Source organism: Poecilia formosa, unplaced genomic scaffold (genome assembly GCF_000485575.1).
Source record: "Poecilia formosa unplaced genomic scaffold, Poecilia_formosa-5.1.2 Scaffold209, whole genome shotgun sequence".
In the NCBI taxonomy this organism is placed as follows: Eukaryota; Metazoa; Chordata; class Actinopteri; order Cyprinodontiformes; family Poeciliidae; genus Poecilia; species Poecilia formosa.
In genome coordinates, this window is record NW_006800148.1 from 822,094 (window position 1) to 850,054 (window position 27,961).

At 41.0% G+C, this 27,961-nt stretch overlaps 1 protein-coding gene across 1 annotated transcript; it reads right to left on the reverse strand.

Moving 5' to 3' along the window:
* Positions 1 to 4,716: 4,716 nt before the first annotated feature.
* On the reverse strand, positions 4,717 to 27,961 carry sf3b3 (splicing factor 3b, subunit 3). The gene is made up of 27 exons (XM_007567535.2): positions 27,708 to 27,961; positions 26,399 to 26,518; positions 26,063 to 26,218; positions 25,018 to 25,188; positions 24,231 to 24,403; positions 23,883 to 24,024; positions 23,194 to 23,306; positions 22,914 to 23,051; positions 22,619 to 22,722; positions 22,371 to 22,536; positions 22,190 to 22,285; positions 20,632 to 20,704; positions 19,667 to 19,818; positions 19,319 to 19,474; positions 17,812 to 17,967; positions 17,067 to 17,210; positions 16,625 to 16,747; positions 16,350 to 16,504; positions 15,451 to 15,625; positions 14,481 to 14,686; positions 14,238 to 14,394; positions 11,449 to 11,574; positions 10,010 to 10,222; positions 9,487 to 9,585; positions 6,835 to 6,978; positions 6,170 to 6,274; positions 4,717 to 5,351 (listed from the first exon to the last, which is right to left on the reverse strand). Exons 2-27 carry the CDS (start codon positions 26,466 to 26,468, stop codon positions 5,211 to 5,213), a joined length of 3,654 nt encoding a protein of 1,217 aa, XP_007567597.1. The 5' UTR covers positions 26,469 to 26,518; positions 27,708 to 27,961; the 3' UTR covers positions 4,717 to 5,210.

The window sequence follows — 27,961 nt, forward strand, 5'->3', positions numbered from 1 at the left end:
CGGAGATTGCTCCAAAAACAGGAAGTGGACTCTAGCGCAGGGAATTCTGGGTAAATTGAACCAAAACAAACATGCTAGTACAGCGCTAGCAGGAGAAATGGCTCATGGTCTTTAACAAAGATGAAAGAGAAATCCTACAACCACTAATCAGACTCTGCTCCATTTTTGTTTACATTTCGTTAAGAAGGACGTTACACTCTTCTGAGGTTTTTGTGTCGTTTCCTTCAGTGTTTCTTGGTGCAGCGCCCCCACAGGTAACAGGTTTTGATGTTTGGTTTACTCCAACATGAAGCAGAGCGGCCAAACATGCCAACACTTTTAGGTCTCATCTGTACAAAGAACATTGTTCCAGAATCCCATTCTTCATTCAGATGCAGCAAAACAAAGTCATACTTCCATTTTCCTCTTGAAGAGCCGCTCTTGTTCACTCTTCTCCCTCCTCGTCCTTCAGTGAACTCTGAAACTTAACTTGCTGCAGGACAGTAAATTCTGCCATCTTGATTCAAATCACTGTTTAATTTGCAAAACCCAACATAACTGATGGTATAATAGCAGGATGGATTTATGAAGACTGTTTATTCCTGCTGGTGTAAATTTGATCAGTCTTTTTTTATTTTTTTAACTTAAAAATGTTCCTGTCTCTCAGTAAACAACCGCTTTATGTTCCTCTACTAGCAAAAATAGATAAAGGTTGCTTGGAGGCTGATTGTGCAAAAACAATATAAAGTCTTATGAGGCTAAACAAGGTGAGCGGGTTGAACCCAACACAGCTTCTCCACTACTTTTACCTCATTTTCTTGTTTTGTTTTGTTTTTTGGAACACTTTCTAAAATATGTTTATAGTCCTGAGGACCAAATGAGCAGCAATTCAACTTCTCTTTTCATCTGAAAAACAATAAAACTACCAAGCACACAATTACATGACTATAATTAGAAAACATCCAGAAACATCACGCAAACACACACCGCCATCTAACTCGGTCAAGTGCAAAAACAGTTGGAGAACAGAAACAGTTTAGATAAATCTGAACCTTAAGCAACATCTGAACCCAAAACACAAACAGTGCGGCGGTCACTGTGCATTCATCACATGCCGGCTGCGTAATTTCAGAGTTGCAGTTTTAGCAGCGTAAGCAGACATTCTGTGAATTTTGTTCATGCTCAGAGCAGCTGTGAAACGGCTTCTGTGGGGGATGCAGAGTGATGGATGAGCCGCCGCCGTCACCGTGACGACCCCCGCCGTCACCGTGACGACCCCCGCCGTCACCGTGACGACCCCCACCGTCACCGTGACGACCCCCAGCATCAGGGCACTGCTGCAGGTTTAAAGGAGACGATACAAATATTCATCCAGGAGAACGTTTCTCTGCTCCTCAGGAGAAAAACCGGCTCTTCAGAGTTAGTTACATTTACTGAAGTTTTGAAAAAATTTACTTTTAGGAGATTTTTACTACTCTCTACTTCTTACTTTTGAGTGATTTTATTATAAAGTATTTCTACTCGAGTAAAATTTCTGGATTTTCTACCCACAGAGTGAAAAACAAACATGTTTTAACCAAAAATTTACCAGATTCAGACACACACACACCTGCAGTTTCTGTTAAAGTTTCATCCGTTTTTTTATTGAAGGAAACTGATTTGGAAACATTGTTTTTCCCCCTGATTTTATTTTTGTTACATATACCTGCCAAAATTTCCACTTAACTTTATATTTTGGTTGGTCTGATTATATAATTTTTAAATATTAAATGATTGATCATTTGATCAGTTACTCAGTACTCAAGCATCATTTTTACCAAATACTTTTACTTGAGTAAAAATAAGTTGTGCTCGTCTTACTTTAGTGCATTTTTTACGTACTCTTTCCACATCTGGGATTTAGGGTGCGTTCACACTGCAGAACGCATACAGGTCGCATTTACTGGCAGTGTGAACGGCCCCGGCAAAAATCGGAATTGGGTCACTTCAGGCTGCAGTGTGAACGCACCCTTAGTCGTCCATACTTGATCAGAGGGATTACTGCAAAATTATTGATTCAATGCCTCGTCAGTATGAGGAAGTGCAGAAAAGTTAACGACTCTGATAAACGGCTGAATATATGAGGGCAGTATGTCCTGCAAACCCTCAAGTTCCCCAGAGGTACCACACGTTTCTTTCTCCTACTGTTGCTATGGATACCCGACCTTTGATTCTGACTTTAAACCAAGGGATATTGATCTGGAGTCAGAGAATAATGCCTAAATAAATCCCTGTTCTTCCTTTGGGAATACCTTGAAAGGTTCTGGATGTGAAACCAACGTGGTGTGGTTCTGATCTGGACTGGATGAGACCCACAGCAGAGAAAACCTTATTGCTCCATCCGCGTTTTACAGACCCGCCTTCCTTGTGGCCATTGTGCCATTGTTCTAATTGGGAACGTTTAGTCTGAGCATGTCGTGTCGATGTTTTTCTTCCCTTCCCGCAGAAGCAAATCATCACACCCGGGTCATTACGCAACATGAGAGCGCCGGGAGGCAGCGAGGTTCTGTGTGGACATGCAAAACGGTCCCAGATGGACCTGAAGTGGCTCCACAGGCTGGCGTTAGCGTTAGGCGCCAACACTAAACCGGCAGAGAGAGGAGCCGTCTCTGCCGGTTTACAGACGGCTGAACCAGGAAGATTCCCCACCAAACTGTCAGAAACCAGAAGAGAAAAGGGGAAAAAGTAATTAGTCGTTATTTACTTCTTCATTGGACAAAGTAATTTTCTTATTAGTCTTTTTTTTTTTCACTTTAATTGTAATTTCATATTAAGTTGAAGCACAAACATCGTGCAATATGCATACATTGTTTATTGTTGGGTTTTCTCTTATTTTTCTCCCTTCCTGCAGGTGTAGAAACTGACTTTTACAGCATCATATTGTATTTTTTATCCTCCATTTCCTTTAAACTTTCTCCCCTTCATTTTATGTCAATTACAGTTGAAATAATCCCAAAATAATCCCCAAAATGTTTTTTAAAATATACATCTAGTAGAGCATTGTAGCCAAAGCCGTAACGTTCCACTTGTGAAAGTAAATCTATTCATTAATCTTCAATAAATAGTTTTTCTTAAGTTGCTCGTTTTCTGAAATCAAACGACTTTCTTTCATTAAAACGATCCAAGTTTAATTTATTGCTCAGCAGGCAAAGAAAGAAGGTAAGACGGATCATGTTTTACCTTGATCTGTTCAATCCCTCTGAAAAGTCGAAAACCCGGCAAAAAATGTTCAGTTTGTACAAACTGTAGATGCAGAAGCACACAGCTTCAGTTATTACAGCTGGACACCAGCGATCAGGCCCAAAACCTGGAAGCAGTGCTGGACTCTGCCTGAACCTTCAGAGCCAAATAAAGACGGTTACAAAGTCGGCCTTCTATCACCTGAAGAACATCTCCAGGAGTAGAGGACGAATGTCTCAGTGAGATCTGGAGAAACTCATCCATGCATTTATCTTTGGTCGCATTGATCACTGCAACAGCATCTTCACAGGTCTGTATAAAAAAAATAATCAGCTGATCCAGACTCTGCTGCTGGAGTTCTGACTAAAACCAGGAAGTTAAGAGAACATCACCCAGTTCTAAAGTCCTTCCTCTGGCTTCCTGTAGCTCAGAGAATAGACTTTATGATTTATAAACAGTGCTTTAGATTATAAATCACTGAATGGATCAGCACCACAATACATTAAAGATCTGCTGTTGTCATAGCAACCTTCCAGACCTCTCAGGTTTTCTGGTTCTGTTCTGCATCCAGAACCAGAACCAAACATGGAGAAGCAGTCTTCAGCTTCTATGCACCACAAATCTGGAACAAATTTCCAGAAAATGCAAAACTGCTGAAACACCGAATTCCTTTAAATGTAGACTAAAAACCCAGCTGGTTAGTTTCTTTTTAAGCTAAACATGAAACATTTTGATGTGCAACGACAGCATGTGACCAAATGTAAAATATTTACTGATTTTTTCCATTGCTGACTGTGTGATGTCCTCTGACTTTGTACTTTTATGTTTTTATAATGTAAAGCACTTTGACCTGCCTCGCTGCTGAAATGTGCTATAAATATTTCTGTACTTCCTCCATAGCCCTGATTCATTTCTTTCAAACTGAAAATGAAAACCTCTTAAAAGATGAGGTGTGAATTTTCCTGCTCAGTACCTTCAAAATTAGACGACTCAGAAATCAAAGAGTGACTTTTTTTCCATTTTGAAACTTTTATGTATACAAATGTTTCCACATCTTAGAAAAAAACATTTGTTACAATTTGTCTCTATCTGGATCCTAAGAAGTCTCCGCAGCTCGAAACTAATGTTGACGTTTTGGATCAAAACCAGACAAATTGGTAATCTTCCTGTCCGTCTGCTCCTGAGATCCAGCGCTGCGTTTAAACCTCATCTGGGATTGACTGGAGAAGGAAACTGAGTAATGGGATTATCCGGTTCGTCGTGTGCGCGGGGTTTGTGAAGGAATGACAGACGGATGAGTAACTTCCAGGTTTGTGGAAGAGGCTTACGCCAAACCGCACCGTTTACCCTGGAACTGCAGCGCTCAAGATGCTACGCTTTCTCATTTTCAAAACAAAAATCAAACGCAACAGCAGCGAAATTATAAACCAAGATGTTTCAGGTAGGAATGAATGAAGATTTTAAAAACTGGACTCATTTTGCTTCAACCTGGAAAGTTTCCAAACAGACACAGAAAACTGATTTTATAAAAACAGCTTTATTTACAAAAAAAACAAATGTTCACCCCAGTCCCACAAACCCAAACGTCCACCGATTTTTTTATTCATTTCATTTTTTTGTTGGAATGTCGTCTGTGGCTGAGGTTGGGAATTTACCACCCGGAGCAGATGGCCAGTGTTTTTCCACCATGACTTTCCTGGTCGTCTAATGACCCAGCAGGACAGAGAAGAGCCGCACAACAGGTGGAGGTGAGGCTGAAACTATGACTAATTAATGCACAGTAAAATAAAACGTTTCCTCCATCCAGCTGGGATCAGAGTCAACAGAAAAATCAGGAATTAGGTCCTTTTTTCCCCAGCTTTATGGAGCGGCAGGAAGTTCTTCTCCACAAGTTTGTTTATGAACGTTTCTTCATGAGTCGTCCGTAAAAAACTAAAGTTCTCCTCAGTGACCTGTGTCTTTCCTGCGCTGGCGTTGCCTGATGCGTAGAAATGCGGCTCCCTGCTGGGCGGTTAGAAAGCGTAACGGGTGCGGATGTCCTCCAGCTTCTTGGAGACTTCGGGCGGCGTTCGGTCCAGCTCCTCCGCCACGCTCTTCTGCTTGTGCGGATCCATGCTGTTGAACTGCTCACACAGATCGCCGTCGATCACGTTCTGCAGGAACGAAACGTTAAATTAGATTAAAACGTTTCTGGTTTGGACTAAAACTTTTGATCTCTTTCAACTTCCTGTTCCAGCGAAAAGCTCGTCAAAGATCTGAAGAGAAGTTTAATATCTTCGGGGATAGATTGCTGATCTGAGGCAAACTCATGATCTGCTCAGAAATACTCCAGTCCTTTAAACTTTTACCCAATTTATCGCATCACAACCACAAATCTTTACGCATTTCATAAGGATTTTATGACGAACAGAAATGAAGCAAAACAAAATGTGAACTGAAGTCTAATAACGGCAAATAAAAATCAGCAACTGTTTCAACAAACCGGGTCAACAGTGAACAGATTCCCCGAGCGGAGCAGAAAACGGACCGGTGAAAGATTTAATTCATCATCATGCTCCGTGTTCAGAGATAAATAAAGACAGAAGAGAAAAAAGAAAGAAAGAGAAATAAAGAAAAGAACAAGAGAGCAAGAAAACGAGAAAAATACTGAAAGGCAAAGAGAAAGAATGAAAGAAAGCAGAAAAAGAAAGGGATGACTGGAAGATAGATAAGGAAAAATGAGGAACAGACAAGAAAGAAAGGCAAGAGAAAAAGAGAGAAAGAGTGATAGGAGAGCGAGAGAGAGAGAAAGGTGTTAAAGAGCAAGAGAAAAAGACAGAGTGAGAAAGAAATAGAACGAGAAAGATGGAGAAAGAAAAAGAAAGAAAAATCTCCAGAAAATTGGTTTCACTTTGGCGTTGAAAATGTTTTCCCCTCATTTTTTAATAAAGTTGCTGGATTAGCGAAGCATCTCCAGTAAAAACACACCGACCTTCACTGGGTAGTAGTAGGACCTGAAGCTGAGGTGATCTCTGCCGCACAGCGGAGGAAACTCGGAGCGCATGTGCATCTCCAGGTGCTGGAAGAAGTCGTGATCCTGGAGAAAAGACGGGAAAACGTTCAACATCTGAGAAACATTTCAGGAAAGATGGCTGGCAACGTTTAACACAAATAAAATGTTCAACATTTTCATCCCTCATTTCAGAAACTCAATCATTAAACCCGATTATCAGAGTGAAATATTCAGTCCTCTTTCTTGAGAACTATAGGAACCATTTCTTGTAATTCTAGACAACAAGGACTTGACTTGTAGTCCAGTTCTTTAATGGCCGACAGCCGTGTATTTAAGGAAGCTACCAAAGCAACATGAACTTCCTGAACCACAGCCTGATCTCCATGCTACGCCGCATTGATGCAGGAACCAACATTTGAATGCATTGAAGTGACATTTCTGTTAAAATCTACATTTTTTTAATTGATCTTTTGTAATATTAAAATTTTTTTAAACTTAAATTTTTTTTTTATTCTCTAAGAGCCAAAAATCATCAAAATTACAAGAAATAAAGGGACTCGTTCTGAAATGAAAGATGAAAAGGTTATTTTTTCCTCTATATTTGTTATTTTTTGACACGCATCTGTGTGCAGCAGACGTTTTACCTCGTGTGACGTGAACGGCACCAGGATGCCGATGCCCCCCGACAGCGTGGTGTACACCAGCGACTCCGACCCGCCGGGGATCAGAGTGGTCTTCTGCAGCGACAGCACCGTCTCTCCGATGTGGTAGTTCACCACAACCTCGGCCTAGAGGCAAACAGAAAGCCACAGGTGACCGTGCTGCCCCAGAAACTGCCTGCTGAGAAACCACAAGGCATCTGGCTTCAGCCGTGGCTAATCGATGACATCACGACGCCGGTCAGATGCAGCGGTTTTAGGCCTCAGAGGCCTTCAGCGTCTGTGTGATCTGGCCGCACATTAACAACCGCGTCCGAGCCAGGGTCGCCCCAGCGTTGGGTTTAATCCGACATCGCTCGCCGCAGATAGTGGAAGATAAGCACCGGGGCACAAAGGCGGCATTCAGCGGCGGTGAAACCTCAGGACTGGGCCGGTCGTACGTGATGCTGATGCGATGAGACAAGAGGGAGCAAAGCTGATGCTGAAACTGAGCCTGCGGTGAGACACAAATAAGCAGAGACCGCAGATTCCCTCTGAAGCCGAACAACGGCGGCTGTGTGTGAAGCCGCCCCGTGACGGGCAGCGACGCCCCCAGGGTGGCACAGGGAGACCAAGACGCTGCTCTTTGATGGCACGGTCAGAGCGAATGGATTTATAAACACATAAACAAAGCCGCCGCAGAACCCTGCCCCAAAACAGCCAGCTGACTGTGGGGCAAACATGCGGCAGCGATCAGAGGAAATACTCTGCTTTGACGGAAAGATCTTCATCTGGACCAAAATTAGGCAAATCAACAGAAACAAAGGGCTTAAATAAATAAAAATGAGCTCAATCTGCTTAAATGTAGCAGACGCACTAATTAAAGTGGCGGTATCGTGTATTGTCCAGGCACATGAAATTTTATAGCTTTATTCTCATATAATTTCGACTTTGACATATGACGTTTTCTTGTACTGCTACGACTGTATGCTTGAAATATTATGACTTCATACAGAAAAAAAAACAAACAACAAAAAAACAAATAAATCTAAGTGTGACACTTATACTGCGTCATAGATTTGACCTGAATTTAAAGTCCAAATAAACAGAAGCTGTAAAACAAGATGGCGAGTTTTGGGAGAACATTAGTGGAAAAACAAATCCTGATTTTCCAAAAGTAAAATCTTCAAAAACCAAAATTGCAATTGATCAATAAAAATCAACGAATGTTCCAGATTCAGTTTGATATGAGCAGCATTTTCATGACAACAGAAGGTAACATTGTATTTTTGGACTCATTTCTAGAGCAAATATTTCAGTAAAACTAACAAGGCAACTTTGATAATTCCTTAATGTTGGTGAAAAAGTTCTAGTTTCACTGTTTCATTTATGTGAAAATGCCTTGCTATGAGACAAACAACAGATATTCTTTTTGTTATTAATGTGTTTGAATGGATGATTGATGCTTCATCGTTTTATGGTTCAGTAAATTCACTTTTGAGTCAATTTTTAAGATTGTTTTCTTCCAACGACTCTTTTAATTCAAACCTTTTGTTTATGTAACATGTTTGTTTTAAACAGTAAATTAATTAAATGAATGAAATATTTTAAAAAAGGCTTATTCCTAAAAACAGCAGTAAAAGTTTCCATTGGGACGACTGGTCTTCACGCAGAACGTTTGGTGGACAGACAGTCGTCCCTTTCATTTCGCCTGACCGCGTTTTCTCACAACGAACTAATCAAATGAAAGAGGAATGCTTCTAATTTAATGTAAAACTCTCAGAAAGCCGAGCCGAAGCACAGCGTTCTGGGCGTTTCCATTCATGGTTATAAACAGAGCCGCAGTACATTTCCAAATGAATCAACGGTGCAGAGGACAAACACTGGAACCAGCTCATCATGTCTCAACTGGAGGGACTTTCCCACCCCGTCTGCTACCTAAACAGATCCTGACCAGCTCCTCAAGTATGCAGCTGAGCGATGCTGCGAGGAGCTCCGACCTGCGGTCGGTGATGAAGGGTGATGAAGAAGAAGCAGTGGAGGTCAGAAACAATGCAGGAAGCAGATCAGAGATTTCAACCCCAACGGTCAAACAGTTTTCTCTTCGGTTTCTGTGTTCCTCTGAGAGGTTTGGTTCTGTTTAGCTCCAACTTTGGTCTCTAATTTAGCCGTTTGCAGCGACGCCTGAACGGCCGGGCTCCAGACTTCTACCTGTGGTTAGGATCTGACCCTTGAAGGCCCAGACGGTCACCATGTGGATAAAAAGGCTCAGAATCTGCTGACTCAGCGGATTCTGAGACGCTCTGGATAATATCAGGGCTGGAACAATTAATCACATTAATCTCAATATTCATTAGGAAAATGAAAACCAATTAATCGTGATTAAGGATTAATGCTAATTGATCAGCATTAATAATTTTTCATAAGGAAAATGAATTAATCCCAAAGTCTGGTGATGTGTAATGAAACAAGTCGAGATCCAGACGCTCTTCGGATTTTCTAAACCCTTTTTGCTTGTGCTGGTAATTGTCCTTGTTTATTCCTGTATTGTTTTGACATTATTCTCGTAATTGTATTTATTTTGAATTTTCTTAGCATGGTCCTAAGACCCCGTTGCATAAAAGACACTCGATTGTTGAAGGACTTTTTCTTTCTGACCTTCTGTGACGCTCCGTTCAGGAGACCTCGATCCCACAGGGCCTTGTTTCCTGTGGGGTCTTCATCCACATCATCACTGGTGTTGGGAGGAAGACGCACCTGGGAAAACAAACCACAGAATAAGACGAGTTTGTCTTCTCATCTCGTTAAACCCCCACAGGACTCCAGATGGCTCGGGTTCTTAGAAGAACTCACATGATACATTTTATATTTGGACTGCAGTTGAATTTAGTACAACATGTTGAAACGGTTTCTACAGACACCAGGTCTTGAATTACAGTGTGGGAATGTACGGATCGCACACGGAAAGTTCAAGGAAAAGTCCTAAAATGGTCCAACGTCGTTAGCTGAGACGAATGCTACAAAGCTGCAACAACAGCTTAATTAATGAGAATTATTATAAAGAATTGTGTTCATATAATCAGCTGTTTGCTTCAGGAAGTGGAAAGAGGAGGAAAAAAAAGAAACAAGAGGAAGAGAAGAAGAGCATCCTGTTCCAACATGTCCGTATCGCTGCACTTACGATGCTGATGTTGCCAAACTTGTCGGCGGAAGCCATGGTGTCGTAGTCGAGCAGACAGGCCGTCGTCACCCAGCGGGGGTACGTATCGTCTGCGAAGATGATCAGTTGGTTCTCGTTGCGCCGGTACCGGACCCAGAACAGGCTCTCCTGAACGTCGGACACAATGACGCGCTGGCCGATGGTGTAGATGCCCGTCACCAGGTTGGGAACGTGCTGCAGGACGAAGCAAGAGCAAAAAATTAAGTATGCAGATGGTGGGACTTCCAGCATTCATGAGGGCTCAATGTGAACAAAATGCATCTTGATTGGATAAAAATGGCGGCTTGTGTGCATCCTGAAGTATTCGCAAACACGCTGAAGGAAATTTGCACTTTTTGTCAGCAGTTTAAACTTCTTCAACTCTGACAAAGTTCATGTACAGAACCCAGACTGCAACACTTCAATCTGCTGTAAACTGAGCGAAGTGTAAAACGAAGTGGTATGAAACCAGTTTTGGTTCCGTTGGGGAAAACATGACCAAAGCACCATAATGATCCGCCAGGACGAAGATTTCAAAGTGTGTGTGTTTTTAAATCTCTCTTGTTTCTGCAGCAGCTTTGAAATTAATGTAAAAGCTGAGTTATTACTCAGAGCGATGCGGGTCTTCTCACAGACAAATCAATTAGTGGAGGGCGAGCCGAGAGGCAGCTGCACAGAGAGACGCCTCAACGTCTCAACCAAGGCCTCTGGGCTCCACCTCCGAAGCGCTTTCAGTCGGTGGGAGGCATCAGAGAAAACCGTAAATCACTGATTTCATCAGGACTGTAAGGAATGAACCTACAGCTGTGCTCAGAAGTTTCCATCCACATTTCATGTTCAACAACGTAACATTCATTTTGGTCTTTTAGGGATTTACTTCACTCGTTCTTGTTCCAGGTGGGAACGATCAAACAACACACACCTGCTGTGGTTTTTATAAACAATAAGAGGGGAAAAGGTTTGGATTTACTAAAGTTGGACATGGAGTTAAAATTAAAACTAGAGGCTCAAAAACTCCCAGCATGCAAGAGGAAAAAAGTCACACCTTCATCTGCCTCCCTTCTGACTGATGAGCAAATCGCTGAGCGAGAAAAGAAATCAGTGGAGACGCACCGATCCAGTATTAATATCTGGATCAGTCCTGATATTGGAAAAAATTCTAGATTGGGTGAAAATGTGTCCGATCCATAAGGCGGATCTGTTAAATCTAACTCTACGTTTAGTGCTCTGAGCGAAGTCATGCTTTACTTATTTTACGTTATATTTTGAATTCCTAATTGCCCTTCCAGAACCATCTGGAAGATGATTTGTAGCAGTTTATTTATACAACCTGTTGCTTTTGTCAGTTTCTTTACCACTGAGGCTTCAGACTCAGAATATTTTTATTTATTTATTTTACAGGAAACCGTTTCTTGTCTTACCTTGTTCTCACACTTGCGCAGCAGCTTCTTCTTGCCCATGTCGTAGATTCTCAGCAGTTTCCCGACTCCGACCAGGATGCGTCCCTGGAACGGTGCGATGGCGAGCGGCACGTCCTCCACCGGAGTCTGGAAACACAAAGTTCAGGGAGAATCAGCACAGGAGGACTGATACGAGTTCCTTTGTGTCATATGTCCAGATTTAAACATTTATTGGTTTGTCTGAAGTGTTTTTTCCTGCTAAGTATTTTGTCAACTACACGTCAGGCTGAAATGAGCCAGCTTTTCTTTCTAAGGCGACTCTCATCCATAATGTTTACAGATCTGCTCCACCTCACACACACAGGAGTGAAAGATTCCCAGATCGGATGAGGAAGTCTGAGCTACTGGACACCTGCTGCTGGTCTGAACTCACTGATCCCTCAATAACATTTGGCATAAAGTTTGATGTTAATGAGACCAACTGGAGTTTTCAATAGGAGTCACAGATATTCTCTACTTATTCAACTGAGCATGCTCAGAGAATTTTGATCAAGTTTCTAGTGCAAATATCTTGGTGGACTTGAATGGAGACAAAATTAACTCATAATTCAGAACAAGTTTTAATAAAAGGTTAATAATCTGCACCGACAGACTGTCTCACAGGAAACTTCCCAGATGTGATGTTTGCGTGCAAAACAAAACAAAACAATAAAGTTGATGACAGGGAATCAGAGAAGGGAATCAAGAACCTGTCCTGTAAAGGAAAAAAGTGAAAATGCTGCAGAGTGGAAAAATCTGAAACACCTGGATCTTTCTCCTCAGGTTTCGTTCAGCACCAGCAGACCGGAAGCTATTTGCTTTGCTAGACCACGAACATCCATGAGAGTCTGCCGAGGCGTCTGTCACCACGTTTCATCCAACTACTTATTTCAGCTCAGAGTTTTATGGATAAAAAGTCTAAACTGGATCTGTGTGATCGGGCGGAGCGACCGTGGGATCCGGCGAAGTGGTTGGGAAAGTCCTGCAGCTCCGTGAAAAGAAGCGGCTGATGCGGCTCTGAAATACGCCGACTCATCAGTCACGTCAGGTGACAAAAGTGCTGATTCACGCCGATCCCCTCCGCCCTGATCCGGTTTCTGGGGAAATGCCCAAATCAGTTGGGATGCTGTGGGATTCTCTGCCACCATTACAGGGGCAGTGTTATGTAAAATTGACTTTTTTGAGCTTTTTATATCATGTTATGCTATTCCCTCATCAAAAACATACCTAAAATGTTGCCTTAATTTTTTCATGCATGTTTGAGAAATCGTTTAATTTCCATGGTAACCATTCAGCTGTGGGAAACGCCTGGCTGGACGTAGCTCCGCCTCCTCTTCTGAGCTGCAGCTTTCAAGTTTCCACCTCGCAGAGCAGCCCTCCCTGCTACTCCCCCAGTCAGCTCCTTCAGACTAGCCGGCAGCAATTAGCAAACACCTGGTGGACCTGCACATCAGCTAATTTTATACAAGCTTATCCTCAGTGAAATGCTATTAAAGGGTTAATAGAGGAGCCATGTTGTGATGACTTCCTGAAGCCGGAGTTTCACAAAGAGCAGGAGTTTCTTAAAGAGACAGAGGCCCAATTTCAAGGAGTTAATTTCCAAAGTCACATTTCTTTTAAGTCATATTTAACATATATTGCATTTTTATAACAATTGAAGGTAACAGTTACTCGACTGTAGGGCTGCATGTAGTAAACAATTATAGTAGTCGGGCAGTCTATCAATTATTCAGATTGTTAATCAAGTAATCGAATAAAAAATTGTCTCATTCTGTAGTAGATACTCAAGGTCCAATATAAAAGGAAAAATGCCAGTAAAAAACATTGTCCTTTTTTAAAGAAAACATTTTATCACCCTGCTAACAGCACTTCGCATCCATTAACAGCTCATTAGCAGAAGTGACAGTGTTGCACACAGACCTGTAGCAATAAATCAATTGATCACATGATAAATTAAAACTATTAAAATGATTAAAAGCTCAAAAATTTCCATTTGCATGATTTATAGTTTTTCTTTCTTCTCTTTCTATCTGAAACTGGATGATAAAAGTCCACAGCCTGATGATTTGGTCTCAACTCGTCGTTTTTGTTTACAAAGACTTCATATTTAATTTTATTTGTCGTTTCTGTTCAGTTTATTTGATTTGGATATTTAAAATGTCTTCCAGTTCCAGTGTTAAATGTTGATAAGTTTATTGATCTTTGAGAATATGTTCTTATATTATTATTACATTATATTATCAAATCAACAGTATTATCATTTATCGTAATAAATTCTGGAACAATTTATCGTCCAGCAGAATTTACTACTGTAACAGGCCTAGTTGTGCAACACAAATAATCATCCAGGTGCAACACATGGCATTAAATAGTAAAACATAATGTAACCTTCAGAAATTTGAATAATCAAGGTACTCGAATCATTCGATGGATCGTTACAGCTCTAATTGATTGTGCTATAAATGCCACTATGCGACTGGAAAATACACAATACCACCCCTTCAAGACTTAGATGGGAGTAATTTTCCCTTTTCTTCATCCCAAAACGCATCGCTCCATCTTTTCCACATGTACAGCTAGCAGACACGATCGGCCTGATGACAGCTGCATCAGAAGCAGCTGCTGCAGACTCGAGGTGATCCGGTCAAACATCAGGAGAGGGGAGCAACTTAACCACATGGCAGGAGATTTATCATCACGGGCAGAGGGAAGGAATCCCAGATGGAGAGCTAAACTATGGAGGTGAGCACATTCCCAGTTATCAAACCCACCTTGTGCACAAACTCCAGCTTCTCCCCTCCGGCGGTGAGGCGATACGTGTAGATGAAGCCACCGCCTACAGATCTGGGGTTGAGGATCATGTCTCTGGCGACTCCCACCAGGACGTACCAATCATCGCCGGTGTTGGGGAAGCGGCACACGGCCACACTGGGAAAGGGGAAGAAGAAGAAAACCAGTGAGAAGGATTCTGGCGGGTGAGGAAAGTGAGACGGGATGCGTTCCATCCTGCTCACCTGAAGGCAGCTTCGTTCTGCTCCAGCTGCACCTGATCCAGAGTGGAGCCCTGGATGGGGTTAACCAGTCGCACCAGTGAAGCCCACTGACCCGCTCCAGCTTTGGGCGCGCCGAAAATGGCTTCAGGGAGGTTCTCGTTCAGGAACGCCGCCGCCATCTCGGCAGCCAGCTCTCGCTCATCCTCACCGGCCGCCTCCACCATCTCCTGCAGGGGAACCAGAGGATTACAGCGATCCGACAAAAACTTCCAGACCAAACGTCCATCAGACCTCCTCACTTTCAACCACATAACAGAAAATGTTACCAGAGATTTTTACAAACCTGACATGCACCGATTGTAGTTTTCTGGCTGATTGTCAATTACAGATATTTAAAAAGTCAGATTTGCTGATTCTGATTTCAGCGAACACCAACTTCTTTTGTCTGAAATTTTGCTAAATACATCAAGAAAATCGTTGAGTTGGTAACATTGGGTGACTATTAACTGCAAACATGCAGACATGACCATGTGGGCCAGTCTACCAGTCAAACCTCTTTCACTGCAGAGCAGAAGAGGACAGTGGCTGATTTTATATCTTTGCTGAGGTATATGAGATTGTTTAGCAAAAAAAGTGATAAAAATGTGATCTGGTATAAAAAGCCTCCCTAAAAAACAGAAAGTTGTGTTTCTTGCTCCTCACTTGATGGCAGAGAGATGAGGACTGGAGTCAGAAACAAAAGACTTCACTTGGACTCGCCTCAGTAACTGTTTTTATCTCGTGTTTTATGGAGAAACACAATAAAACATGAGAGTGAAGTTTTATGTGACGTTTATAACTCCTAACAATTTTTTCATGTTAGTTGTAGCTTCATAATAATGACCAGATGACTTGGTCATTATTATAATCTAAGTAGGAAACACAAAGTTACAAAACCAAATCCTGAAGAAGTCAACAGTCGAGTCTTAAATAAGTCGGAAACTCATCAGACCTCAGCCATCTGCTGCTTCCTCTGAGCTTTGGTCGTCTCGGTGTAGGCGTTGTGGTCGGTCTCTATCAGGATGAGGTTGTTGGTTTCCGGGTGGATTACAAACTTCCGGGGCGTGTACTGCAGAGGGAACGCCACCTGGTTGAAGACGGCCCCCAGTTTCTCCAGAGCCAAAATCCTGCAGGGAGAAAGATGATATTTTTACTGGTTACATTTACCTCAGCATGAACCAATCAATAATAATAAAAACAATCTGTTCATTGTTACATTATTTAGTGATGGAAATGCATTCAGACTTTGTACTCAGATTTTATCTTCTTATCATAATAAAGTTCAGAGAAATAATAAAAATGTGTTTTCACTTAGCCAGAAAGTAAATTAATCAATTTTAGAAATTCTGTATTAATCCCAAAGGTTAATAAAACAATTCAAGGTTCTCCTGTCTAACCAGATGTTACACTGATAAAACTATTGAACAAATGCTTTATGGCTAACATGAAACTCGGAATGCTATGTAAGCAGAACATGGATGCTAACCTGTTTAGCATAAAAGCCTAAAAACACCTTAAAGTATAAACACTATTTATTCTGTTGTTGTTTTGGAAAAAGTAAAAACAGACATAATGTCTTTCTATGCTTTTAGTAAAAATAACCACTGCACATGGTGGGAGGTTTAGAAGAAAATGTTTTCATATCAAATATTTTAATAAATATTAGAAGGTTAAAGCTCAAGATTGGCCACAAAGTTCTCGTCAGTGCATCGCTGTCAGGGATTATTAAAATGTTATTTGCATTTTTTTGGGTGACAAATAACAGTCAGAGCTGTAGCAGCCACAGAAATGTAAAGTTTCAATAAGATCCACAACAAGTCCAAATGATTTGGCATTTAACCTGAATCCTACCTCAGAGTGTTGGTGGAGATGGCCACGATGCCTTCAGGGCATTGCTCTGAGGCAAAGCCGGACGCGTACTCCAGCGTCTCATAAGAGAGCGGCGTCAGATGGAAGCGGGACTGATAGGAGTAGCTGAGCCACGAGCGGCTGGACATGGCCAGAACCTGCCAGGAAGACCAAAACAGCTCACTTTCCCACAGGGATTAAAAAAACGATTTTAGCAAAACAAAAACGTCAACATATTTCAGCTCAATGTTTCGTGGTGATAAATAAAAGTGACATACGGCCTCCTGTCCCTGCATCCGGACTCTGAACAGCTTGACCGGACGGGACCCCAGGTACCGGGTTCTGGTATCCGACAGGTCACCGGTTACCGGGTCCAATACGGTCCTCAGCAGAACACCGTTCTACAGGAAAGAAAATAAAAAAACATTTAAACAAATGATCAATCACCACGTTATTCAGATTCAAAACATGATTCAACATGTCTGCTGAGAATTCTGTTTAAAAAAAAAGCATTAAAAATAAAAATAATTAAATTCATTTTGGCTTAATTACTGCTCTGAGTTGTTTCAGCAAAGGGCCATGTATGCTCTCCAGTTAATGATCAATCGATTACATAATCAGTTGACGATTACTTCAATTGTTTTATCCCTAATTAAGGGTCTTGACAGAACAATGTTTGCTGGGTTTCATCCTGGATGTGAATAAATTAAGAAGGAATACCTGCAGGCCGATGTTGAGGTAGAGGAAGCCGATGGTTCCTTTATCTCCGATTTCATCCTGTTTCTCGACGCCTCCCATCTCGACGATGCACAGGCTTTCCGGCTGAGCAGGAAGCGCCTGCATGCTCAGCGGCTGCAGACAGTCCTGAGGTGGAGGAGGTTTACAAGTTAGGACAAATAAAACTGAGGGGGGAAAACTATGGCTGCAGTTTACAGCAACATCTACACAGCTCATCTAATTATTTTCCAAGTCAAATATGATGTTCTGCATCCAACGGTCAAACTTCAAACCAGGCCAGTTCCAAAAAGTCTAAAAAGTTCATGGAATGACAAAAACTGCTCTCTGGAATTGACGTAGTAAAATATGCAGCTGGATTGGAATAAAAGTTTGTTGATCCCTAAAGTGCTTCATTTTGGGTCAGCAGGGAAGCTTCATGCAACATAAACCTTTTCCTTTTGGGAAGGGAGGAACTGATGAGACAGAAAAACACAATCAATCCTGCAGGAAACTCAAGCCCAACAGTTTGGAACAATGTCTGAAGGCATCCTGATGTTTGGAAAACATCAACACTTAAACTATCTGTCTGAATGTTTGGATCTTTCATCTGCAAACCATCCTTAACCAAGAGGATAATGCAACTTAAGTCACACCTCGATGAACAAACAATAAATCAGCTTTAAACCCTCCCAGAGCGCCGAGCCGCTCCACAGGATGCTTCCCTCCAACCCGGGTGTTTGTGTCGTACCGACGGGTCCAGGGAGATGATCCGGACCGTGTTGTCCACCAGGCCCACAGCCAGGAAGCGGGAGCGCTGCTCGCCAGGCGGGACGTTGGCCAGGCTCATGCAGACCACGTCTGCAGACATCTCCTTCCGCTCCGTGTATTCGTTCAGCTGGCCCGACTGCAGACGAAGCAGAGGCGCGTTATGAGCCGGGAACGCAGGAAAAACCCACTCAAACCACAGCAGGGGGATCAGCTACACCCACTGACAAAGACAACTAGGCCTGCAACTAACCATTATTTTGGTAATCAATTATTCTGATGATTAATCAAATATAAAAAAAAATATTGGCACATTCAGCAGATTTTTCAATTAACCACTTAAGCCTTTATATCCAACATTATAAATAAATTAAAAGATGCAAATAAATTATTTTCTCAAATAAACATTTTATTGCCTGAAATGAAACAACACAGCATTTTCCACAAGTGATGAAGTAAATGCTTCATCACTTGTAGAAAAGGATTCATCTGCAGCTAAAAACATTCTTCTAATAACGTTTGAGGAGTTCAGCTCTTCCTGATAGATTTATCAATAAAGCACACGGCTGATCTGTTTAGTATTTGGGTGAACCGATTAATAAATTTGCAGAATTTAAACCAGACGAAGCTAAAACTGCAGCTGGAGGAGTTCTGTGTGGAACATATTTACAGACAAGGATGATTTTTTTTATGTTAAATGAAAACATGTATATATTTCTGTGTGGTTTTGTTTTAATTAGAGTCTGAATACTCCAGTTAACAATTACTCGATTACTAAATTAGTTGATTATTTCAATAATAGGTTCATCGTGATTAATCTGATTAATAGTTTCAGCTCTAAAGACAAAATTCCTCTTTCTGGAAATTATTCTGTATATTAATATATACCAGATGTTTAAGACTGCAGTGTTTTTAATAACTGAATATTTTATGGCAGGTGATTCATTTATGCTGACACCATCCTGGTGGGACAAATGCAAATAAACACATTTCTAATGTTTGGATGAGGACAAGTAGTTATAATATATATTGTGACATGGACTTCAGAAACAGGAAGCAGCACCATATATGGGCGTAACATGGCTTTCTGAATGTATTATATACCCAAAGGGTGCTGGAGGTTTTCATTCCCCAGTTCTGTAGAAAAACGATAAAGGATGGTGTTGGAGTAGATTAACTTTCCTACTTCTAATCAAAACAGTCATGAAACAGATTGTCTTGGTTTTACATTATTTAGACATGTTAGTAGGAATAAAACCTGGTTTTAGTTCTTCCAAATCTTAAATCTTTCGGTTCAGGACTGTTTGGACTTTCTCCGTACACAGCTATAAGTCTAGCAGCCTTCGCCTCACATCCTTCAGATCATGTCCTTATTTTTCTGTCAGAATTCTAAAATGCTAAATCTGGGCGTTACAGAATAATTCATCCATAACCTTAGACAGTGTTAGTGCTGAATAAATTGTAAAAATAGAATGTTTCCGTTTTCTTACCGGATCCATCTCGAAGTAGACGAGTTCTCCTCCGGTCAGAGCGATGACGACCTGCCGCTGGTTCACGGCGCAGCGGACGATGGTTTTTTTCCCGGGAGTTTTCCACTCGTTCACACGCTTGTCCGCTCGGATGTGACGAATGCCGTCCGGGTAAACCTAGACGAGGCGGGAAGCGAGAAAAACACAAGATGAAACACTTCCAAACTCCTCGCACCACCAAACAGGCCCACCGCAGCCGTTTCTGCTCTTCTACACACTGCAGAAACCGGTTACTGTAGGCAGAAGGTCAAAGGTCAAGGGGTAAAAGTATCCTCATGCGGTGTCTGCAGGTGTCCAGCGAACACCCACCTGCACGAGGGCGTCTTCGCCCAGCAGGGAGCAGGACAGAGTGGGCGTCGTTCCCAGAAACCCGGAGTCTGTCACTTCCTCCACGGTTTCTCCGATGGACAGAACCAGCGTGGCGTTGACGAAAGACACGATGATGTAAGCGTCGAACTCATCTGAGGAGCAGAGGAAGATCAAAACCCTGCAGCTTAAACAGCCTCAGTCCTTCTTCATTTAAAACAGTTTTCTGTCTCATTTGTGGCCAGCAGAGGTCGCTGTTGGCAGGAAAAATCAAGCACTTTTCTAACATTTTCAACTAAGTTTTCATTCTTTTCCATCACCAATTTGGAGATAAAAACAATACAAATGAACTAAAATAAAAAGCTTCAATTCACTATTTATTATTACTGTTAATAATATGTAATGATACTATTCAACATTCTAAGTAAATGTAAAATATAATAAGATGTTATACTTTAGGTTTCGATACATCTGACTGGTCTGAGAAAGTTACTAAAAAATCTCGTTTATTAAATAAAAATTATTTTGGTAATTCTAACTGACCTGAAACAAGAGAAATTTGGTCCAATTTAATTCAGACTGTAAGAAAAAATGTGTGTCTCTTTTTATTATCTTTAAACATCTGGTTTCATCATAACGTTTTCCACATTTAGGCTTTAAATCAAACGTTAGATTGACGTTATTACAAACATTCTAGTTTGGATGTCAAGCACTTCCCAAACCTTGAAAACACCTAACTGATATTCAAGAATTTTCAAGGATTTCAAGCACCTGTATAAGCCCTGCGATCGGATAGAAAGAAAGAGCGATTCACAAGTCAAGAATTGAAGGAGAAATAAATAGAAACAAATGGAGTTGAACTGTAAACTCCATTGATGTTGAATGTCCTGCATTTATTTCTACCTCTAAATGTTTGTACTTTACTATAAACAGCTATAATTTCTTTATTCTTTGAGAATGCATGTTACCTTCCACGTGTCGGCGTACGGTCCACACGGCGTTGGGGTTACCAGGCAGCTCAGACACAGCCATCTCTGAAACCTGGACACAGGGAAATACACTTTCACTTTTCCTTCACCCAACGTCCAAAATATGACACATTAATGAGACAATAATGAGAGGGGCCAGGCACTTTGATGACCACACATTGCAAACACTTAAACTGTGAGGACAAGCAGAATGACTCTGTTTAGCAGCAGTGATGCAGTTTTGAATTATTTGTGTTCTCCATTATGTTGGCCTCTTCTGATCAAAATGATGTAAAAACATGTTATTGATCCTACAGCAGGGATCAGACTGGACTGCATCAACATGAAAGCACCAGTTAGGAAAAGTCCAGGCTTGGCTGAGCTGTGATGCTCCACAGCAGGGAGGAACTTTCTTTGGCCAAAATAACGTTTCTGACAACAGAGAAGCTTACTGCGGTTTTCTAAAACTTTTGTTCACAATTTATGATGAATTGCTAACAGATCTTCATATTTTTATGGGTCTCTCTGAGGATGAGTAGGGAGCTGGATATGATTACAGAAATGGAGCAAAAGGAGGAAACGTGCTGAACAGTAACATGTGTCTCTGAATGCTTTGGCATCGACGGCCTTTACGGGATATAGAATAAAAACAATAAAAACAATAAAAACTTCATTATTTCATTCGATTGATTATTCTCACAAATAATCGGATACTTTTGTCACATTGTGCTGATTTTTCATTTAAACACTTAAACCTTTTTTTGATACGATATTAAAAGATGAAAATAAGCAAATAATTCAATTCAATATAATCATTTTATTGCCTAAAATGCAACAATGTGGCATTTATTTAATGAATTTGGACCAGATGAATTTCTGGAAAAAAAAAGTGAGTTTTGGGTAAAATACAAGAGATGTTTTCATCTTAAATGCAAAATCTATTTCTTATACTTTTGCTTTTATTAGTGCTCTGAATATGTTGTTTTTTTAGCAAATGGTATTTTTCTGAGTCTGTATACTCCAGCTAATAATTGATTACTAAATTACTTAGAGATTATTTCACTAATTGATTAATCAGGATTAATCATTTCAGTCCTAAAACAGTGGAGAAGTAATCTGTTGACTAATTTTTGGATTAACTGGTTATTAACTGGATAACAAAAGGTGCTTAATAGAAGATATTTTTTTTATAGAAACTGGACCAAGTCAATCTAAAACATTGTTCTGGGTGGAACATATTTACATTTTTACCTTAAATACAAAACATATATATATATATTTACCATTATATTGATTTAATTACTCTGTGAGGATTTAGCCTTTGTTTGAGTCTGTATAGTTGATTACTAAATTAGTTGAGGATTATTTCAATAACTGATTGATCCGATTAATCATTTCAGCCCTAATATAAAACAAACACTTTGCCTTCAAGCTGAAATCAGAATATTTCCAAGACTCTTCAGCTTTCATCAGAGAAGAGACATGAAAAGCTCATCAGTTCTTCAGCCGGCAGAGCGAGTGAGGGTCCGTACTGACCCGGTAGCAGGTTGGGGTTTACCTCCAGTCCGTGGCGAAGAACCCTCAGAGTGGACCTTGGGCCCCGTCCACAGGACACATACAGCTGAGGTGTGTCTTCATTGGCCAAATCAGCAATCTATAGCAAAAACAGATTACAGATGTATTTTCCTTCATCTTATCCAGCAGACCTGATGAACCTGAGTGGAACTAGACGGACTGACCTGACAGGACATGATGGGGGAAAGGTTCTCCTGTTCATCCACCAGCACCAAGTTTTTGAGCGGCCGAGGCTGAAAGAAGAAGGTGTCTCCCTCCTCCAGCGGCATCGCCGAGGAGAACTCCGGCTCCTCGTCGTCGTCGCCCAAATGAGCGATTTGGTAAAGATAACTGAGGGAGTCGGAGGCAGAGTTTCACCGGGAGATCCGACAGAAACGAAGGATGACTGAGTTACACCAGGAGGAGAACTTACTGGTTTCCAAACTCTGAGGCCACAAACAGGAAGCCGGTCTTCAGGACGCACATGGCTGTTGCCACGGGGATCGTGTCGAAGTATTTAAGCCGGATTTCAGTGACCTGGAAATAGAGGTGGATGATATGAACTTAAAGTTTAATTATAATATTTTGGGTACAGTTACGATAACAATAAAAGTGGCGATAAGAACAATTTTTTTAAATAACTGTATGATTGTGAATGTGTGTCACAGCAATTACTGAAACATTTATTACCAGAAACCCATCATAAAAGAACAAAAGCTTTTACTCACCATTTCTTCGTCGGTCTCCAGGGTGACCTTGAAGATGTCTCCCTGCTCGGTCTGAGCCAGGAAGAAGAACATGGACTTGGTTTTGTGGGTGGCTGAGCAGACAAAGATCATGCCGCGCTCAGGGTCATCCAGGTCATTCTGTAGGATAAAACCAAACACATTTTCACTAGATCAGCATAAAACCATCTCCTGTTCTACCCGAGTGGCAGCAGGTTGGCTCCTCAGAGGCAGAAGAGCCACAGGACAGCACCGTAGGGTCAACGAGGTCACTAGGACTCACCCTGCGGCGGGGGATGGGACAGCGGATGTCGGGCTGATCCCCAAAGTTCTTGTAGGTGATGTAGTTTTCAGAGCAGATCAAAACGCCGCTGGGTCCGTCCGAACCGCCGGGAACTAAACGGAGAGGAAGGAGAAACAGCAACAGGTTCAGTTTCACAGGAAACACGGATAAAACGGCGCCTCCATGTTGGTTACGGTGAAATCTGTGCTGAGATCAGAGAGAGTTGAATGTTTCTCCACTTCTTGTATCAGAGAAGAGACATGACAAACTCATCACATCTTCAACACTTTGATCAGCCATTTTACCCACTTAATTCATCCATCAATGAAGGTAAGAAGCATTTCTCTGCCTGACTCTAATGTCAGAAAAACACTAGTTTATAATGGGTTTCTTCAGGTTTCACCAACTCAAGGTTAAGACTTATTAAAACCATTATGAATGAAAATTAAGAGCTATATCACAACAGAAATTAAACTTCGTCCAGCCGACAGGCAATAAATTTGTACTTACCTGTGATAGCTGCAGAAAGGCTAGCTAGTTTGTTGGGTATGTTAGCAGTGAGTTACTGGTAGCCTCAACCGTAGATGTAACAAATGTATTTATTATTTAGTTATGTCTATGGCCTCAACTGTACAGTACTGATTAAAGTATAACACAGGAATCTTTGGCTATGTTTTAAACATCCATACCGGTGATGAGGAAGTTCCCATGCTCCTCCAAAGCCTCGCTGTACTTCCGGACCACGTGGTTCAGACCCAGATCCAGCTCATAAAAGGTCAGAGTCTGCTGTGTGTTTGCAGCAGCTTCTCCTGTCGGGTCGTTGTCAGCTTCCTGGAAATAAAAATGCAAAACAAAAAACATAAATAACAGGATTCCTGACGGTTGTGGTTCTTTTCTAATCAACCCTGGATGTGAGATTTTTCTAAGGTCAGAGAAGGTAAATGTTTCTCCAGTGACAGTCAGAGAAGAGACATGACAAACTCATCACTCCAAAGCTCCAGCTGTGTGAACGTACAAACTGGTTTCCGTCAGCTCACCTCGTAGTCCATTTCTAAACAGGCAAACATGGGATTCTCAAAGCCAACGTCGACTCCGACCACGTGATAAACGAGCGTGTTCGCTTTGTGAGCTTCCAGAGGAGACGAGATGGTGAGCCTGGCAGCGGCGTCTCTGTTCAGGATGTAGACCAGCTTCTGCTTCTCTATCGCTCCTGGAAGAAAGAGGGGGGGGGAAAAACGCACATTAGATCCATGAAGTTTCCCTTTAACTGGGAGAAGGAGAAGGAAATTAACCATTAATACATTTACAAGAGATGCACTGATGCTCTTCTTTCACTTCCCATACAGATATCTAAGATTTATTATCAGCTGATACTGAAATGATACAGAAAAACAGCTGAATTGATCTAAAATGTTTCTTTTTTTTAAACAGACATAAAATTCCAAATTTATTTACCAACTCTACATTTGTACAGCTCACTTAAATACACCTGTAGCTTCACAAACTTTGGTCAAACATGTAAAAAGAAAACAACTTTAATTTGTTAAGTCGGGGTAGGAAACCCAAAAAAGACACTGAAAAAAAAAAAAAAACATTATTTGACTTTGGTCAAACGTAAAAAACAAACTGCAACAAACCTTTTTTCTAATGGCTCAGAAAGCGCAATTAAGAATTCTAAGAATAAAATAAAATAAAAAATAAAGCATAGAATTAGACTTGATAGATCCACACTTATGGATCAGGCAAATTATCACAAAACCCTCCAATATCAGGACAGATACGTCTCTAAACTTTACACTGTGTGAAAGGTACACCACCACCCACCGATCATCACAGCTCTTCCTTTTGGGTCGACGGCCAGGAACTGTCCGGGAACGATGCGCCGGCAGCCGCTCTTCCCAAACGTTTCCTGGTGAACTTTCTCAAACTGGTTTTTGGACGGGTGGTACTCCAGGATGACGATGCGGCCGCTGTCGCTTCCCACAACAATATAATCTGCAGAAACAAACACAGATCACACAGTTACACACACACTGCGGCTCCTTCTCTGACCTGTGACCCAACTACAGCTCACCAGGCAGAGCTGTGCTGAGATCAGAGAGTTGAATGTTTCTCCACTTCTTATGTCAGAGAAGAGACATGACAAACTCATCACACCTTCAACACTTTGATCAGTCAATAATTTACCCAGTGTTGTCATTGAGACCCACCACACTCTTCTGTGTGGATGGTTTTACTGAAGGAAAGAAATTCAAAGCAGCTATTTTCAGTAATTAATTAAGTGACATAAGAAGCTGTTTAAAGGGAACTTTTTGAGAAATGACAGAGAGAGAAAACATGATTATTGTCTGGAAACAAGAAGGCATTTTAGAGTTATAAACTTTATATTTTTCTACTTTGGTGTAAATTCTCTCAGAGTTTCTTGACTCTCAGTAAGTTGACAGTTATCAACCTGCTTCAGTCAAAAGGCCAGGCTTCATTCCAATTGATGTCTAACTTATAGATATTATTAATACTTCCTCCATATCGCACATTAAATGACTGTGTTTATGTAGTAACTCAGTTATTAACCCACCAATAGTTCAGGAAATGCCATCAAAGTTTTAAGAAAACCTGCCGTTTAGTGTGCGGTATGGATGCAAGGCCTCAATGAATGTTGACATTTGATAATAAACAGTCCGTTCTGTCAAAATTATGAAGTTATTTGCAACTGGTGTTGCAAATCAAAATGGAAAAACATGTTATTAAATGAAACTACAAACTAGTTAAGATACAATTTGGGATCAAATTTCTGGTTTCTTCAAGCCACGGGTAGTTATTTGCTCGTTTAATTTCTGCATTTTGAGCGAGCGTTTCCATGACGACATACCTTTAGTTCCTCCTGTGAGCCTGAAGGCCATCAGGGACCTGACGATGCCGAACACTTCCATCGTGAGGAGGGTATGCACCTTTCCCGTGTTCGCATCCGGACGCAATAATTCCAGGATCTTTCCCCTGGAAACAACAATCTCCTGCATCTTGGTTCCTACCAAAACACAAACAGATTAAACTTAATCTGCGCTAAGCTCCCTAAAAATCTTAAAATCACTTCTTCCACTTTAAAGAGCAAATGAGTCAAAGACGGTTTCCAACCAAAAAGGGTTGAAAGCAGCTCAGCCAAATAACCTAACTGAACAGGAAGGAAAAATATGCAGAGGAAGCTCACCTGAGAAGTTTCCATGAATGGCATGAGTGATGCCGGTGGCCCGCTGCAGGGTGATGTTGTAGAGAAACATGGTTCCTCACGCTGTTGTCTGTGACGGCTAACGGACTGCTCAACCCAGAACTACGAATAAACAGGAAGAAAAGCAGCAGTGGAAGATGTTTTATGTAGTTAGTTACAAAAACAGCAGCTTAATTATGTTTAGTCAAGAGTCCTGCTGGAAAAAGAATAACAATTAAACTGAGTAAATCAAATAAAAATGTCAACGGTTACATAAATTTGGAGTTACTTCTAAATTACCTCATGAAACATGGACAGTTTACAAACTTTCTCAGATTTATTCAATGCTAGTTGCACAGATTGTGGCCCTAACTATAAATCCTTCACTATACATAGCTTTCCTACAGGATTAATAAACAAAAAGATAAACACCATCCACATTCCATAGATCCATTAATAGAAAAGCATTAGAATAAAAGCTTTAAAACTGAAATTACAACAGTAATGTTCAAACAACATCAGTCTGTTGCATCTTCATTCAAATACAGTATGAAAAAAATCATTTAAAAAGATTCAAATTTTTGATTTTGGGTTATTTGGCTTGGTGGATAAGTATAATACTGTATGTAAGATTTTTGAAGCGCATCTTCTGACCCCTTGCCTGGCATGCTATGGCCCACTGCGGGCTCCGAGCCCAACATTGAGAACCACTCTTCAATATCCCACTAAACAAAACCAGAACTTTCACTTTTACAAACATCTGGACATTTTCATAACTCACTTTAAGTGGTCTTTACTACAAAAAATAACGGCAGTTGTTTCTGCAAGCACAAAGAAATGTTACTTTTATACATTTTTTTAAAGTATGTTACTATGGAGCTTAAAATCTACTAATTGAATTTTGCAAAACGTTTGGTATTTTTAATTTGATCCAGTGTGAAGGGAACTCGTCTGAGTGGTGTGGTTTTGAATCCGGCGCTGGTTCTGGACTACAACTGGCTTATTTTAGCTTCTCCTTTAGCAAACTTTCAGCTCATTGTTAATGTTTAGCTGCCCGTAACTCCACTAATAAAAAGTTAATACATATTAGAACAGACTCCTGCTTTATAATCAACCTCTGCAGATATAAACAGTGTTTTTAATAAAAACTCGGCCTGTTTGAGTCGAGTTGACCTCCATTTTTACGTTTTTCATACGAAGCGCCACTTTCTGCCAGATGCATCCGCTTCACTGAAAAACAGCAACATTCTACCGCCATACAGCATCTGCTTAGCTCCAAACAAACTAAAGATGTGCAAAATAAAATATTTACCGGGGTAGTTAATTAGATGTTTGAGATTTCAGCGGATAAAAATCATCCATTCAAAGCTTTCTCTGAAGCTTTCCGAAGCCGGGGTCCGTCTTTCCAACGGTCGCAAAAGATAGGTGGCCCTAAACAATGCCTGACTGAAATTATTCTCTGCAGTAACGCAATATGTCCAGCAGATGTCGACAAAGGATCATAAAGTTACGATACAGTAAATAGAAAAAGGAAAATACAAGAATTGTAATTTATTTTGGAAGGGT